The sequence below is a fragment of the Pieris brassicae genome, chromosome 4, assembly GCF_905147105.1.
Source record: "Pieris brassicae chromosome 4, ilPieBrab1.1, whole genome shotgun sequence".
In the NCBI taxonomy this organism is placed as follows: Eukaryota; Metazoa; Arthropoda; class Insecta; order Lepidoptera; family Pieridae; genus Pieris; species Pieris brassicae.
In genome coordinates this window covers 20,360,331-20,378,908 of record NC_059668.1, presented here as the reverse complement: position 1 = coordinate 20,378,908, position 18,578 = coordinate 20,360,331, and the positions used below count along the sequence as shown (strand labels likewise).

General features: G+C 34.0%; 1 protein-coding gene across 1 annotated transcript in view; it reads left to right on the top strand.

The window, feature by feature from the left end:
- LOC123708025 overlaps positions 1 to 18,578 on the top strand; it is a 130,126-nt gene that overhangs the window by 54,296 nt on the left and 57,252 nt on the right. The window contains exon 6 of the mRNA XM_045658465.1: positions 4,518 to 4,702. Within this exon, the coding sequence (XP_045514421.1) occupies positions 4,518 to 4,702 (185 nt within the window). The remainder of the gene's footprint in view (positions 1 to 4,517; positions 4,703 to 18,578) is intronic.

Here is an 18,578-nt window from a genome sequence, read left to right as displayed (position 1 = left end):
AAGCAAAACAAAACAAGGTTTCAGTAGTATTTGCGCTTTGTTTTCATAATGACAAATCTAATATTCTAACTATTTTACACCAAAGTAAAGCTTGTACTTAAAGCATCTGTATCAGAGGCATCGCAATCGTTTCTATAAGTTGAAATCTCGAATCTCAAGTTATTAATTTCCCCGTAACTGGTTCAAGTTGTAATTATAAAACAAAGAAAATACTACAGTGAACTCGTACTTTTAAATTAAAAATAATAAAATGGCGCTACAACCTTTTTAGGTCTGGGTCTCAAATTTCTGTATCTGCTTCATGATCATTTGTTAATCTAATAGGCAAGCAGGTGAGCCATCTGTGCCTGATGCACGCTGTCGACTTTTTGGGTCTAAGACAATGGTGACGATTCCTTCAATGTCCATTGGTGCACAGCCGGGGATCGAACCTACGACCTCAGGGATGAGAGTCGAACGCTGAAGCCAACACTGTACTTTTTAATTACTGTTTTTATTATTGGCCAACAACTTTTTATATTTCTTACACAATGCAGCAAAGAAATTCAATCTGCCGCGAACCAAAGTACAATGTAGGCAGTTAGTGTCAGCAACATTTCCCTTTTCTTCACTTCGACAAATAATATTTTTTTTTACAACGGTCATACCAAGTTTTACTAAAAATTTTAAAATGTGAAAATGAAATATTTTTCTTCTTCGCACTTGTGCATTATGAGCTAGTGGTCCAGGTGTGACGCAATAACGAGTAACAGCACGTTTTGTCGCTCCAATAATCCACTTGTTTCAATTTCATACCGCTCTGTACTACGGGCAGTTCGTTAGAGTTCGTTTTGTATCCCTGTAGAGTTAAGCAATGAAAAATGATATGAACTTCACTTTTTAAATGTAAATAGTACGATTCCCAGGTTAGAGCACATATTTATTTGAATATTACGTCGTCAGTCATATTCAACCGAGTGCGTAACCTTATAAGAACCGCGTAGTAAACTTGAGTTTACCTAATTCTTTTCAATCCCAAAACTCTTAAAACTCTTATTTAATATAAGAAGGACAATATTCTTCTTCTGTTTATTGGAAATTCCATCCCACAGCGTATCTATCTTAGGCAAGTCATCTAGGATCTCCGCCATTAAGTCGTGGAATAGGCTGCCCGACTCCATACGAATGTCTACCTCCCTATCATCTTTTAAAACTCTTCTGCATAACATTTCTTAACCTCCTGATCCTCCTATCTTGATCAATTGTGAATTGTGTAATTCTTGTTTTTCCTTTTCTTTTGCATCGCCCTTCATGAATCCGTGTAATCTGTGAGATTAGCTTTTCAGTTTGTTATTTAAAAAAAATATTACTTTACATTAAGGTTCTTTTTTTATAAAACATTTGGTTATGCACTTACACTTTACTCATCATTCTTTTTTTAGTTTTTATCTTACTAGAGTTGCCTAGAAGAGATCGCTTGTTAGCGATAAGGCCGCCCGTTGTATCGCTTAGACTTTTTTATGTATGGTGTTATTTGTGTATTTTTTTAATGCAACGAAGTGTGAATAAATAAATAACATAAATATTTTTTGCTCTTCAAACGTGGTAAGCTCGTTTACCGCTCCGTGGATGTATTGGAACTTCTTCTCAATCTAATAAAGTTTATATCTAAATCTAATAAAGTGTATATCTCAAGTCAATAAAGTGTATAGCTCAAGTTAATAAAGTATATATCTCAATCTAATAAAGTTTATATCTAGATCTAATAAAGTTTATTGCTCAAGTTCATAAAGTATATATCTCAATCTAATAAAGTTTATATCTAGATCTAATAAAGTTTATTGCTCAAGTTAATAAAGTATATATCTCAATCTAATAAAGTTTATATCTAGATCTAATAAAGTTTATTGCTCAAGTTCATAAAGTATATATCTCAATCTAATAAAGTTTATATCTAGATCTAATAAAGTTTATTGCTCAAGTTAATAAAGTATATATCTCAATCTAATAAAGTTTATATCTAGATCTAATAAAGTTTATTGCTCAAGTTCATAAAGTATATATCTCAATCTAATAAAGTTTATATCTAGATCTAATAAAGTTTATTGCTCAAGTTAATAAAGTATATATCTCAATCTAATAAAGTTTATATCTAGATCTAATAAAGTTTATTGCTCAAGTTAATAAAGTATATATCTCAATCTAATAAAGTTTATATCTAGATCTAATAAAGTTTATTGCTCAAGTTAATAAAGTATATATCTCAATCTAATAAAGTTTATATCTAGATCTAATAAAGTTTATTGCTCAAGTTAATAAAGTATATATCTCAATCTAATAAAGTTTATATCTAGATCTAATAAAGTTTATTGCTCAAGTTAATAAAGTATATATCTCAATCTAATAAAGTTTATATCTAGATCTAATAAAGTTTATTGCTCAAGTTCATAAAGTATATATCTCAATCTAATAAAGTTTATATCTAGATCTAATAAAGTTTATTGCTCAAGTTAATAAAGTATATATCTCAATCTAATAAAGTTTATATCTAGATCTAATAAAGTTTATTGCTCAAGTTCATAAAGTATATATCTCAATCTAATAAAGTTTATATCTAGATCTAATAAAGTTTATTGCTCAAGTTAATAAAGTATATATCTCAATCTAATAAAGTTTATATCTAGATCTAATAAAGTTTATTGCTCAAGTTCATAAAGTTTAAATCTCAAGTTAATAAAGTTTAAATCCGCGGGAGAGGGAGCGATATGGGCTGAGTGGCAAGACGGGACCGAGAATAGAAATAAAAGAGTGAGGCTGGTTCCGTAATGTACAGTGTGGACCAGGTGGAGCTAGCTGCACTGAGGTACACAGTGACATGTTTGACAAAAGGGAGGCGTAATGCGGCTGTAAGCAGCGACTCCGGCTATTCACTGGATGCCATCGCGGGTAGACACTCTCTCGATCCTTGCCGAGATTCGCCAGAACCTGGAAGGGTGCCATGAAAATTAAGATTGAACTCTTTTTGCGGATGGCGCACGTTGGCACTCCGAGAAACGAAAGGGCAGACGCTCTCGCGGGGGAAGACGTCGAGGAGACGGGGACGCGAATAGGGTATGATGCGTATCCGCTTTCCTACTTGTGACGACTGACAAGACTCAAGATTAGACACCTGGAACGAGCGCTATGTGGGGGGTAGTGACGCAATTTCTTCTATGAAGTTGGACGGCAGGGAAGAGTTAGTCTTAAATGCAGAACACTTACATTTTATTCTGTTCATAAGTAACATTTTCTTAAAGTCTGATTCCGAATTCAGCACACTAGAAATGCAACTATGCTAGGCAGAAAGTACATTTGTTGCATCAGGTGCAATTTTTAAACACTTACGGCAATCCATTATTATAGTTTTTACTCAAAACCTAATGTAGGAATAATCCAAGAGTATGTTATAATAATTAGTTTTGTTAATTGGATACACGGATTTTGGACCGATAGATCTACTAGGAATGGCAATAGTGCCGCTGTCAGATGTCAGTTGCTAAAAATCTAATTTAACAATGACGTTGACTGACGTATACGGATGTTCCTATTTTTATGGACAAAATGATATAAGGGTAGTTTAAAAATGATTCATAAAATGTGTCGCATCGCATACATTCACTCAGTAATTCAGGATATGTCAGAAGAATCTCCGATATATGTGGTTCACAGTATCTTTATAAAGTATTGAATACAATTTTTATTGGGATTCACTCGGTGTTTACTAGGTAATTTAACAAAACTGCACACACAATTATACTGCTGTCACGTCACGCAAATTCACTATCTTAATAAGAAATATATGATAATGTCGATATATGTACTACACAGACGAGGAGGGGCTTCAAAGGCTTCCACTTCGTTTAGAAATAAATGTTTATTTACTAAATATTAAAAAAATATCTAGGCCAGTTACTGAGGGATAATATTGCTTTCAAAAACATAAATCTTCTGTATAATATAATAGAGATACTGTTGGCGAAGCCATGGTTAGCGATTAGGAGGTAACGATTCGAAATATAAATCGAGTGTAACGTAATTAATTGCCCAAAACCTTCGTCTTCTTTGGTTTCGCGCGAAAGTCGGGTGTATCGTTAAATGAATAAAGGCGGCAGTGACACCTGAATAAACCCATTTTCTGTTGTATATTGTGTTTCCTTTTGTCTTATTTCGGTATGTTTGTTATGTTGAGTTTTGTTTAATATAGCTTAAATTTTATTAAAAATCTAAGAGACACAAAACCTAGTCACTAAGGGGGATCACCTTCGTGCCTTAAACTCCTAAATTCGTTTCACTGCAAATAAATAATTAATTAGGACTGATCATCTACCATGCACTATAACCATGTAGATGCTCTAAAAAAGTAGATATGTGCCGAGTTTTATCAGCTAATTCGAAAGTACACAAAGAAGATTTTTCTTTTATAATCAGTATTTATCAATTAACACAGAAAGACTTTACATTATATCGGGTTAATAAAATTGACTTTTGATTTTACACAGGGACAGTTCATCAGCATTACCGCGGTCAGGCAGTATTGACTCTGTGGTGGAGGCTAGCGCGGTGAGGGTTCGACGCTCCGAACCAAGTGCTGGTATAACCTTGCAAATACCGCGACCGGAACGCGCTTTGTCTCTTGCGTCGCCTGCTATTGGAAGGCGTGCTAAACCACACCGAGCTCTGGCAGGTAAGATCTATCAATGAATAAGATTTTCGCTTGAGCATTTTTTTTTACAAAATAGGGGGGGGGGGCAAAAGATCCTACGGGATGCCCAAAAAAGGCAGTCATCGCAGCCTATGGGTTTTTAGTGGATGCGTTGCCGGCCTTTGTGGGAGGAGGACACTCTATCTTTGAATAGTTGGAGGTCTTACCTCTCTGGGAAGACCCCCACTGGAAGTCGATTCCACAGTTCGCTAGTTTGTGGAAGACTTCCAGCCATAAAGGTGATGTTGATGAAATTCTAAATAAATATGGCTCGTACAGTGTTGAAACGAGACAGAGGGATTAACCAAAACGAGCATTCCCTATTCATTAGAAGAGCGACTCTAGACAAAATATTTTTTTTTATCTAACTACATATTTTTACGCACATATTTTATATAATTCTTCATTAATAAGGCTAAGTAATCAGCTTACCTACCTGAATAAATCATGGTTAAATTAAACTATTTTATTACTAACACACACATGTACAGTGTCTACAATATTCTAAAAGTAATATTGAACCCACTGAAGGATTTCCGAACCAATTCGACTTAGCGTACTTCAAGAGCGTACCAATTCCTAAAAGTCAAAATCATTTATTCATATAGGTAACACAATATACACTTATAAACGTCAAAAAAGAAATGTACATTAAATGCGTCTAAAAGGCCGGCAACGCACTTGCGAGCCTTCTGGCAATGTGAATGTCCATGAGCGGCAGTATCACTTAACATCAAGTGAGCCTCCTGCTCATTTACCTCCTATTACATAAAAAAAAATGTAATAATAATTAAAAATGGATGCATAGAAAATTCAAGCAAATTTAAAAAGTTTGGTCCCTGTGCCAGTATACCTTGAATGAAAAATAAATAAATTATTCTCGGGAAACGAACCTATGGATGATGTTCAGTTTAGTATCTAATGATTAGGTGGAATCGAATCTAATTACCAATTTAATACTATGTTATTTACTTGTAAACAGTAAAGTTTTACATAGGTCACAAACAAGGGTTGAACTTGGAGGCTTATCGAGAGCCGTTGGAGCGACCCTCGCTCGTTCATATGTCACGATCCAGACTGGATTACGCATTACAGCCTCGACTCACGTATCACTGAGATTTGAATCATTGGTATATAACCTGTGATGTATATCAACATCATTGTTTCTCAACGTGAGGGTCGCGCCTGGGTACGAAGTCGCTCGAAAGACTTATTTTAATTCCGTGTTGGGGGAATTCTGAAGTAGGTAACGTCAGGTCTGCATGAAAGTATTGAATTCGTAGACAAGTTTGTATATATTTAATATTATTAACAACTATCCGACCCAACAGACGTTGTCTTGTCTTAAGTATGAATATTGATTTGGAATTGGTATAATGAATTAAAAATGCTTTCTGATATAAAACATTCTTTGTTTGTTTTTCTGGCGCGTATATAAATAGTTTGGTTGGTATTCCTACATGGTAACAGGCGACATAACACGGCGGCCGCCATGTAAATAACATGGATTTTCAAGATTAATGCCACAAACAATTAGCGACTGTAATTATTTTATATGTATTTTATAAATATAATAACTCCGTTTGCAGTATTTATTTGTAACGATATAAATTTTTCTTACATCCTCTTTGATGATATTTGCAGCACGCATTCTGTCAATGTTATGTTAAACGTCATTAGGTAACATGAAAAAAGTTTGAATGAAATGGAATAAGAACCTTCTCCTGACAACAAAAAACACAACAAAACAATAATTAGCGAAATCAGTCTAGCCGTTCACGCATGATACCGTGACCAATGGAAATAAGGATTCATTTGTATGTATATATATATATATATAGATTATTATAATATATATTTATTAATTGACAATTATATTATTATATATTCATTTAAATAACAAAATCAGCTATCATTACAGATTACTCCAATGCTGTAACTATTTACATCACATACAAAACTTCAGGGCCGTAAACCGCCAAACCGTCGGTAAACGACCTAATTACCTCAGTAAGCACTTTAAAAATAAAGATTTATTTTGCAAGTGTTGAGTTAAGATAAAAGTTAAAAGAAATCAATAATACAAATAGCTTTAATCCGGTTAAAAAATTGTTTTCTTTCAATGTGTAAAAGCTATGTTAACCAAAGACAATACTAAATATAAAAGATTTTATATTAATTTTATTTATTTATTTAATTTACAAAGTTAAGTATAATATTAGATACACACAGAAAACAACAACATTAAACAGTAAAAGATTAACATATTTACAGAAAGACTAACTTTTTCTTACGTAAGTGCTACTTTCTTTTTGTAAGTGACATGTAGCAAATCTTTTGTCAGTTCACTCAACGCACAATTAAAAAATACAAATAACATAAATTTTATTCTATGCAGTTTATTAATTTTTTTCATGTATCTTGTGTGCCTTGTAGTATTCGTATCACTATTATCCGTGATATTAGCGATATATTGGATGTAAAAATGTGCATTACCAATTGGAATCCATAATCCTTATGTGCAAATACATAATAATACTTTCAAACTCCACTAATTTTGACTTCTGTCAATACTTCAAATTTAAAATGAAATTTTCAAAGAATGGTTAATGTATTTCAAATGTCAGTGAAAGTAAATTGCTCACACTTAAAACTTTCCGAAAGCTTCTTTTCGTAGCGACGGCTACGCGATTTAATAATCAACTTGATGCTAAATAATATTAATTGCTTGCCAGCTGGAGTGCACAAGAGGATTTCTATCTCTATTTACGCAATGTAACTTGCTCGTGAAGGAAAATTAAAGTTATTTTAGAACCAAATAATGCTGCTGCAATGAATAACTGATGTAAAGCTCTCGAAACGTCCCGCTGTCTAAATTAAATCATATCACGTCTATAACTGTTTAAGATATTATATATAATGTAATTTTTCATTGCTTTATTAATATAATACACCAATGGTAACTTAATGAAATTCGGAATAAAAGCAATCTTATAATCACGAAACTTAACCGATAATAGTGTATCGGATTAAACTGATTGTTAGAGATCTTCAAACAGAAAGCAAGAACGATGTGAAATGTTTATTTAATTTAAATTAAAGGCCTTCAAAATTGTTTATTTGTTTAGCTATGTACCGGGCTCCAGAGACCGCCGTAGTAAGTCCCTATCTCATGTGTTTCATAATCATGTGTTCATCTAAAACGTAAGTAGGTGAGCAGCCTCTTGTGCCTGACACACGCCGTTGATTTTTTAGGTCTAAGGCAAGCCGGTTGCCTTACGGAGTTTCCTTCACCGAGAGAAAGTTTAATGGGCATATAGAAAGAAATTCCATTGGTGCACAGCCACGGATCGAACCTACGACCTAAGGGATGAGAGTCAGACGATAAAGCCACTAGTCCAACACTGTTCCATCAATTTCAATTAACAACATTAAATTACATTAAGTATAAAACGGACTCTAAATAGGTAAAATGATGAGGCGAAATTTCTTCTTATACATACCCTTAAGCGTCTTCACTGAGTCCTTTACCAACCTGCTTCCTTTCTTTTTCGAGACCCGTTTGTTTCTACAACTGAAGTTGCAGTTACACATTATACACAGGCAGACAACCAGCTAGTGAATGTTCGTTCAACTCGAAATTCCCTTCCCCTAACTTTATCTTGTCTGAAAGGCATACCAAGGGCCCAATAATATAATATTTTAAAAACTTTCCAGATTCCGTAAAAGTTAAAATTTGATCAAATGCAAAAATGTCGCAAATACTTAACTAATATCACATTTTCCTTTACACAATTTTCTCGACAGATGTGAAATTCGGAAAGTTTTAGTCAAAGGAAAGAATTGTTCAGTCAATACGTTTTGTTAAGGTATGTAAATGTTTACAATTCCCTGTATAAATACTTGAGGACAGTATTTTCCCGTTGTTGGTGGATGGTGCGTATTAAAAGCAGTGAGGTTTGACATCTCTCCAAAATGCCAAGAGACATACAAATGCAACTACTGTAGGCATAGAAGCTTTACATTACAAACTAACTTCGCTAGACACAATTTGCAGGCAGACTACATTTACTCGTATAATTAATTTAAACAGATACATAATAACTACCCACTCAATGTCCATAATATAAAAATACGGCAAAAGGACTGGCTTATGAACACACCTCACGCAGAATTGGAGAAGCTACTGAGACCTAATATTAAGTTACATACTACTCACCCACTCACTCATTCCCTCACAAGCACCCACACACTCACTCTCACGTGTTACGCGGCACGTCCGTATCCTGTCATAAAATTAATGTTGTTAGCAAAATTGTAATTTAAAACCCTGACATAGGTAAGGGTTCCCAAGTCTTACACATTATAATGCATTGTTTATAATAATCAACACATTTTTATTTTTGAAGTTATACATCTTTTGGCGTGTTAGGGAAAAATTATGAGAGTCAATTTATACTCCCTTTGTCGCTACTCCTCTTTTCGAAAACACTCTTCTTGAAACCACAGCCAGCATCGGAATACTTGGCGTTGACATATCGAACGTCGTTCAGTTTCGCGGTCATTTGGAGGGAAAGGCTAAATTAGCCTCCAAAAAGCTTGGTGTGCTCAGCAAGGCAAGACGGTACTCTTCACTCCGGGCCACCGCTTGCAACTCTATAAAGCGCAAATACGGCCCCACATGGAATACTGTTCTCACCTCTGGGCGGGGGCTCCCCAGTACCAGCTCCTTCCACTTGACCGTATCCAACAAAGAGCGGTTCAAATCGTCGATGACCAATCCCTCTCCGAGCGGCTCGATCCTTTGGCGTTGCGTAGGGTCACTCTGCATCTTCTACCGCATTTACCATGGAGAGTGTTCAGAGGAGTTGTTCGGATTAATACCTGCAGCTGAGTTTCATCATCGGACGTCGAGGCAGAATACAAAATTCCACCCGTATCACCTCGACGTCCGCCGTTCCACGACTGAGTGATTTTCAAGGCAATTTCTGCCACGCACGACCGCTATGTGGGAGCAGCTGCCCACCGAAGTATTTCCGAACCAATTCGACTTATGCGTCCTTCAAGAAAAGAGCGTACAAATTCTTAAAAGGCCGGCAACGCACTCGCAAGCCCTCTGGCATTGAGAGTGTCCATGGGCGGCGGTATCACTTAACATCAGGTGAGCCTCCTGCCCGTTTGCCCCATATTTTATTTTAAAAAAATATATATACGATGCGCGCGCACACCGTCACAAAAACCGACACCCTGAAGTTGTCAATATTTTAAAATATAAATGTGATTTTTTTTAATTATGTAGAAATATTTTTTGTGATACTTAGATAAACTTTATTTAACTAGATAGTGCGTTATAATAGAACTTTTAATTTATTAAATACCTTTTTTCTATTGTTAGTGTCGTTTTTTCTACGAACGTAAAATAAGGCGAAAGATAAAAAAATAAAAAGATTTTATCTTATTACGCCAAAGAAGTATAACTTCTAACGCGTGTACATAAGTACACACACATGTTTTTTTTTATTATGTCAGTCTTTATTAAACAATGTTATAAATTTCGTTCAATGTAATAATTTATATTGGTGTAATGGTATTAATATCGTTTTTAAATTACATCTACGTAATGCCGCTAACTGAACATTTTTTTGCATTATTCACACCTAGGATTATTCTAAAGTATGAAAGTAGAATAAAGCATCTTCCTTTGATATGATAATGAGACCGCAATATTCTGTTTTTTCTTATTGCTTTAACAATAGGGGTGAAAACGAATAAGGTAGGAAGTTGCTTTTCTTTAATTTGTAATAATTATCCCCTTTTTGCGAAACGTAATTGGAGAGTCGAGTACATCTTTTTGCAGCAACTCTCAAATTAAAAACTTTTGCAACTTTATTCTCTCATCGTATAGTCTGTTAATTATTTTCTAAAGCCATGTTCAGTCTACCCCCTTACACCCGTCTGTGCACTCATGGACTATCTTTCTGTGCGGGTATTTAACATTCGCTCGAACGGTGAAGGAAAACATCGTGAGTAAACTGGCTTGCCTTAGACTATTAAAAGTCGACGGCGTGTGTCAGGTAGAGGACGCTGATCAGCTACTTTTAGCAGATCAGCTTCTTAGATTGACAAATGATCATGAAACCAAAACATAAATCTGAGGGCCAGACGTAAAAAGGTTGTACCGCCACTGTTTTATTTTATTGTTTTTTTTTTTTGTTTACGCAACAAAGCAAGAGAGAGCGTCTCTCTAAACAACTGCTGTAAATCTATGGGATAATATTCCGAATCGCGCTACCGGCGATTTTGAGGTAGATTTTTCTTTATGACTATATATTGTATTTCATTGTTTGCAACTTTCATTATTAGCTAATTCTTACTAATAAATATTTCATACTAATGTTATATTCAAAAAGTACCCAAAACCGAATCAGAGCAACCCACTATCCACGTGGTCTTGTCTGCTTTACCCCTAAAGTGTATATAAAAAATCGGAGGCGCGAAGGAAGACCAAAAAGCCGAAGCTGCGGAGGCTTGAATAAAATGCCTGTGCTTTGGTACGCAAGTAGGGGCTGAATATCCCGCAGCGCCGGAGCTGTCCAAAAAACTGTTTATTAATATTGTTCGGTTATGTTAGGTTAGTGTATGAATATATTTTTAACCAACTGTTACCTAAATACCTCTTCAAAGCATCGGATCTATTCGATGTATCGCATTGTAAATATCGATACATATACATTATTACTACATATAACTATATATTACTACGAAGACCATACAAAAAAAAGATTGCTTAAATGTGTCCAATTACAATCAACTAAAATTCGAATTTAATAATTAATTTGCCTACTAAGTATTTCTGCAGCGTGTCTTCCCCTTAAAAGAGACCACGTAGTGTAATTGGACAGTTTCTTATGTTAAATATCCTTTTAAGTAAATTAGGTTAGTTTTTCAATTACTTTATACTCTTAAGTTAGGCTAGATCGTAAAGATAAATGATGCCTTTGAGCAGACACAATTTAATAAAATATCGTAGTAACATACTATTAGTATTAACTCACCTTTTCAATGAAGATTGATAGGTTAGGTTTATGGCTGTCTAGAAACGCTTCGGTAATATCAAAATATACCGACACAGGTGACAGGTAAGTGATAGATGCTCGAAAGTAGCTTACTCACCCCAGTTGAACGTCGGAAAATTGCAAAGACACCTAAAACGTCTTACCTTAATCATAAAAACTAAATTTGAATACGCCTTTAACTAAAGTACATTAGTAGCATTTCTATCAAGTTTCCGCTGTGATAAGAGATGAATATGTAGCGACATCTGTAATATACATTCAGTACAACGGCGGAGATTTACAACTTTTCCACTTTCGCCATTGACACCTTCAGACTGAGCAGACTAAATAGACAGAGGTTAAAATAGTCGACGACCCTCCATATACATCGGAAGTAGAGCAGACATTTTTCAGGGTAAGACGTTATCGTACTGTTTCACAGCTAGGTGCACACTATAAGTATTTTAATCGAAATAGTGGAAAAACTGATTCAGGTTTTGTGAAGAAAGATAATTTTAAGCATTCACGTGGTTATGTATAAGATATGGTGATCGTGATAAGGAATACGGTATCTTTGGTCCACATTTTACAAATGGTTTTTTCACGCCTTCATATCAGCTTGTGCAATATTTGCACATCATACGCACGAACGGAACACGGTCAACCAGTCTAGTGGATTTATAGAGCAATTAATATATGCAGTTAATGCTGTTCAATAAATTCAGTATTTTATGTTAATTAAAATAATGATTTGATTTAAATTTTCGCCGTCTATAGGAATTTCTTAAAATCTTTCCTGCATCGGATTTAATTTATATAAATATTTTTTTGTTAATAATTTAATTATTTCGCCATATTTAATAATAATATTAATTTATTTGCAAGAATATAGTTCAAAAAATGTTGGTGGTCCAATCTCATTTCGCATATTCTGCAACACATAACGGCATGCAAATTTGTCTTAAAAGTTAAAAATTTTGCCATGTATATTATTTCCAGGAAAAGTGTTTTAAGTTCAATAAAAATAACCTATCTACTATAGTAAAAATAGGGGTTGATCGTGTAGGGGTGACAATTATTAAGGGTTTTATGTATTATAAAAAAATAAAACAACAAAAAATTTGGGGTGGACACACCCCTTATCATTTAGGGGTTTGAAATATAGATAGTAGCTGATTCTCAGACTTACTGCATTTGCATAAACAAAATTCATAAGCATCGGTCGAGCCGTTTCGGAGGAGTATGGGAACGAACATTGTGACACGAGAATTTTATATATATATAGAGATTATGAAAATATCACTGTCGTCAAATCTTATATTATATTATTCCTGCATCATCACATCATTAAAATATCAGGTTATCAAATTTATATTAATTATAATGTTTCACGCAAATACTCATTAATAGAATGATAGTTTTTTTTTAAGTATTACTTTAAGTCGATTTACAAAAAATATAAAATATGTTTTTCTTATACAATTCCTGATTAATTTTTGGTATAACCAACTTCTCCCCATGTCTACTTCGACAGTTTTTGCTCCCCGTTGACTTAAAAAATATTCAGGTATTTGTGTACAAATTTTGCATTTCGCTGTAGTGTTGATATGTATAACGCAACCAGCATTTGTTTAGATTTTTGTCAATTCAACTTATTTATTTAGGTCATTTATATTGTTTAGTGAGTATTTGATGGGGTTAACTATATGTGATTTTATTTAAAGGCAAAATTTTTGTTAGCATTAAATCTCGTTACGCCTAAACTAATCATTACGTTTTCGCTACGATTGACATTTGTGTGACTTTTTTCGTTCAAGTTAGAGTCAAAGATATATCGAAGTACTCAAGTACTAATTACTGTTTACAAAAACTATGTATCAACGCCACCGAATCGCTATTCTATACACATACAATCAAAGAGAACTTTTTGTCAGGCGCTATTTTTTCATATATAATATTTATTGCATGTGAAATTACTAAAGTGAGGTAATGCAGAGAGCCAGACTCCGTGCTAAGTGAATAATATTGATAATTCTGTTAGGAGCCTCCCACTCAGGCGAACTCTGTCACGTTAGTTGAATATTTAGTAACTAGAAGTGCTAGTTCGAGGAGTTATCCATATTCTTGTGGATTGAGTTTCTAGTTTGTTTAGTCAGACTAGATATAATATCGTATATATTTTTGTTGAATAATTTATAAAAATGTATACACATTTTGTGTTCCATAGGCACAAACATATACGGTACTATCTATATATCAATATTATGTTAACTGTATTAAATATAGGTTACATTTTGCACACTTTTGCATAAAAATAGTTTTATATGAAGTCTATTGCTTTGAATTGAATTTTTATGTTTTTACAAGACTAGTTCACGGGTTAAAGCGAATAAAAGTATAGTTTACTAATATTATAACAAAAAAAGATGCTATTCTATGAGTAACGAATGTACAACTAGATAGATTTGCAAAGTTATTTCACGATTATAATTCTACATAGTTTCTTATCTCTATAAGAAAAATAAACATATTTTGTAAGCCGTACTATACTGTTCCGAAATAATAATTATTAAACAATTTCATTGTTGATGAAAAGTTCCAATACTTAAAGATGACATCTAGAGTGATGTTTTCGGATACAACCCTATTTGCCTGTAATATGTTAGTGAGCTTTCATAAGCTGCACTCCTCGGCACAAGGTCATCTTCCATACATTACCATATTTACATATAACCCTACGTATTAACAACGAAGACAGTTAATAAACATACTAATAATTTTATTTACAAACCACAGCGGTTTTCTAATGTAAGATATTGAGATTATTTTGTAAAATAAATAAATAAAATACATATATATATATATATATACAACACTAACTTTGTACACAACATTTTTACTGTGTAGAAGTTTGTACACAAATACTTTTCAGACAATTTATAATTCAACTTATATTCATAAAGTTTAAAGTACCGATACACGAATATACAGTAATTACAAAATTTTTAACCTGCATAGTTATAATGATAATTAATAAAAAGAAAATTAAAACAATTTTAAAAATATTGGTCCCTGTTGCATTGCCCTTTAATGCTGGCGGCATTTAATTGCTGTATTGTAATACTTATTCGTTAAGCGAGCAAAGCACCAGCTCTGTGGTCACCGGTACTATCTACCAGGCGCTATTTATATTTATTAAATATATGTTTAATATATAAAGAACCGAACTTGCAAAATAATAACATGTATATTTTATTCATAAACTATAAATCTACATTCAAAGACACGACACTAAAATATTCTTGACTGTATATTGTCTCTATTGTATGGTTATGAAAAATGTTTTATTTACTTCACACATTACCGTCAGTATAATGCTAATATTATGCTCGTAGAGAACTATTTATAGGGGGATATAATCTCACAAAACGCATATAGTTATGCTAGCGGATTTGGATTTCGATTCTGTAGAGGCGTACACACCCATTCACATTCTCATACATTTACGCAAAAGTCGTGTCTTGATTTTTGTTTCTTGAAGTTTATTTAAAACATATACCATGGTATAATTGTAATTTAGTTACCTACAACACAGATTTGAGTTGATTTTGTAACAACCATATTACTGTCATGAATAAAGTTTTGTTATTATTATTATATACTGCCTTCAGAAAGAAATAATACATTAAAGTTACTGAAAACTTGACCTATTTCCCGTTCTTGTAGTTATTGTCTTTAAACATAAAGAAATACAAATTCATTTGTTATAAGCGTATCGTTTTCCGATAAAAAGTAATCCGTCCTGTCACGTTTACTAGCAAGATCCATTTGTAAATTGAAACTGCTTTATTAAAAAAAATAAGATATGAATCGCGTTTCAATGTACTTATCTCGTCGAGACAAAATCGTCAATACCTTTAATAGAATCATCATGCATTTAAACTGTTAACTTAGGAAGATGTCTTAAAAACGCTACCACAAAAGAGGCATTTAGGGCTGGCTAAATAAATAATAAATACTATTACTATGGTATAAGTAGAAGATCCAAAATCATCCATATCGTTATTCTAGACTTGGAAATATATTGACTTGTTCTACAACCCTACTATTATTTTACAAGAAATGGCGATTCATTCAGAAACCGGCTTATGACGCCGACTAATCCAAATTCTATATTTGCCATTTCAGTTAATCTAAATTATCAAACCGATTGCAAACTCTTGTACATATTCACTGCAATTTTAAATAATTTGACACCCAGATCTTCAAAATTGGTTCACGAATGATGCCTCCAAAAAAATGAGGATTGATGGTACTGCTGATGGAACTTAGTTCGCGTTATATTAGTTTTATTTGACTTGTTTATACCGGTACAAGCATACGTAGACAAAATGTTTCCTTGTGTACACACACCTACATATTATATTAGGTCCTTACATATGAAATTGGCGTTTTGTATGGGAGGAACAAAAAGTCGAATATTTTTAAATATAATATATTTAATTAATCAAAGTATGAACCATTGTTTTCTATGCACTTTTGCCATCTCATAGGTACTTCATTGATCCCTCTACAAAAAAAAACAGTCGGACGGGAAGCAATAAAATCTGTAAAACCGATTTGGACTGCCCCATCAGAGTTAATTTTTTTCCCTTGCAAGAACTTGTCCAAATTTCGAAAAAAAATGGTAATCTGTTGGAGCAAGGTCCGGGGAGTACGGAGGATGTATTAGACATTCCAATTGAAGCTCTTCTAATTTGGTAGCCGTCTGTTGTGCAGTGTGTGGTCTAGCGTTGTCGTGAAGTAGCAGTGGCGTGGAGCGATTGACCAGCCTGGGTTGTTTAGCCGCTAGCTTTTCCATCATGGTTTGCAATTGCTGATAATAGACATCAGCCGTAATAGTCTGGCCAGATTTGAGAAAACTGCAATGAACAATAGGCACTAGGCACTAGTCCACCAAATGTTTACAAGTAACTTTTTTGGGGTTAATTTTCGCTTGGGGCAGGATTTGGCTGGCTGGCCAGGATCCAACCATTGCACTGAGCGCTTCCGATTATCGTAAAAAATCCATTTTTTATCACAGGTAATGATTCAGTTTAAAATACCTTCTTTATTGTGCCGGTTGAGTAATGTAACGCAGCAGTCGACGCGCGTTTGCCGGTTTGCTTCAGTCAATTCGTGAGGTACCCACCTTTCAAGCTTTTTAATCTTCCCAATTTGTTTCAAGTGAATTAAAACAGTTTTATCACTAACACCGCAGCCTGCAGCTAACTCGGACGTGGTTTGCGATGGATCCGCTTCGACAATAGCCTTCAATACTTCATTATCAACTTGAGTCTCAGGCCGTCCACGGGGCTTGTTCTGCAGGTCGAAATTTCCAGAATGAAAACGTTGGAACCAAAAACGAACTGTGTTTTCTTTTGTAACATGACCGCCATACACATCATTCACCCTTCGAGTCGTTTCCGCAGCACTAGTGCCTCGGCGGAACTCGTACTCGTAAATAATGCGATACTTAAGTTTTCCATTTTGTAAAATGAGTGACGCAAACAGAAAAAAAACAGAAGAAAAAACAAATGAATGACGGTCATCGAAGCACAAATACATGAGTAAATAGCTGTACAAGTTTGAATTTGACATTCCTAACCAAAGAGGAGGTATTTGAGGTAAAAGTGGCCAGTAAGAGGTAAAAGTACGACAAAACGCCAATATGTAAGGACCTAATATATTATCGTCGCTCGTAACCAGTCTGTCTGAGTCACTGTACTCGTTGACACTGGTTACTGGAAATAACTAATGTTCTAGTAATACTGCGATATCCAATACGACTTCAATTCATAGGAAACTAAACCTAATTCACAGAACAAATTAAGTGTTATAAAACTCAATTGAAGTACTCATTCATCTCTTTCTTTCATGTAATGTTTACGCTGTGATGGATAGAGAGAGTTTAACTGAAAATAAAACTGATTTCAAGATAATCCCTTAGGAAATTCTGTTCTTTACAAACAAAGGGTTTAAAATAATTTCCCCGTAATAGAAGTGAATTGATAAAATGCCAACAGTGACCCAACCCCCTGTGGGTTATTGCACCCTCGACCCTCTCAGACCTCACTGAAACGCCCTTGTTCACATGTCACAACAGCAAAATTTACTTTTGGCTGTTATTATGACCTTTTATACATAGTTCTCTTTTATATGATAGAAAAGATAGTCTTATATATAATTATGGTTATTTAACATTCCGGTTTATTTAACACCATACAACTGAGTTGCTATTCTTTGGAAGCTAGCTATGAATCGGGGCTTCTATATTTTATAAGGCTTCAATGAAATTTCACTACTACAAATTATCATTGAAAATCTCAAGAGGAAACTTAAAAAATACATTTCCGAATTTATGGCCTATTTATATGGAACACTTCTATTGGTGCCCCTCCATTACTGGATTGGACGTCAATCTCGTGAAGCCTCTTGTCCTGTCACAATATCCGTTCACTCCCTAACGTTACACAGCTAAGCTTTTTATTTTAGCAATACACCGTTATCCTGGATTTAACCGATCATGAATAATTGAAGGAGATGGTATCGGACATGGCGCAACGCGTGGTACAGATACTCCAGACTTTGATTCTTTGCTTGATGTTCTGCATAAGTTTTCATAATATTACAAATAGATCAAGAATTTCTTATTACAATGTCCTACCACCAAATAATATTTTTAGTATGTCTGAAAATTTATTACATTAAATTTTAATAATAACCATAAATAATATTACTATTCAGATTTTTATGCTTGTTTT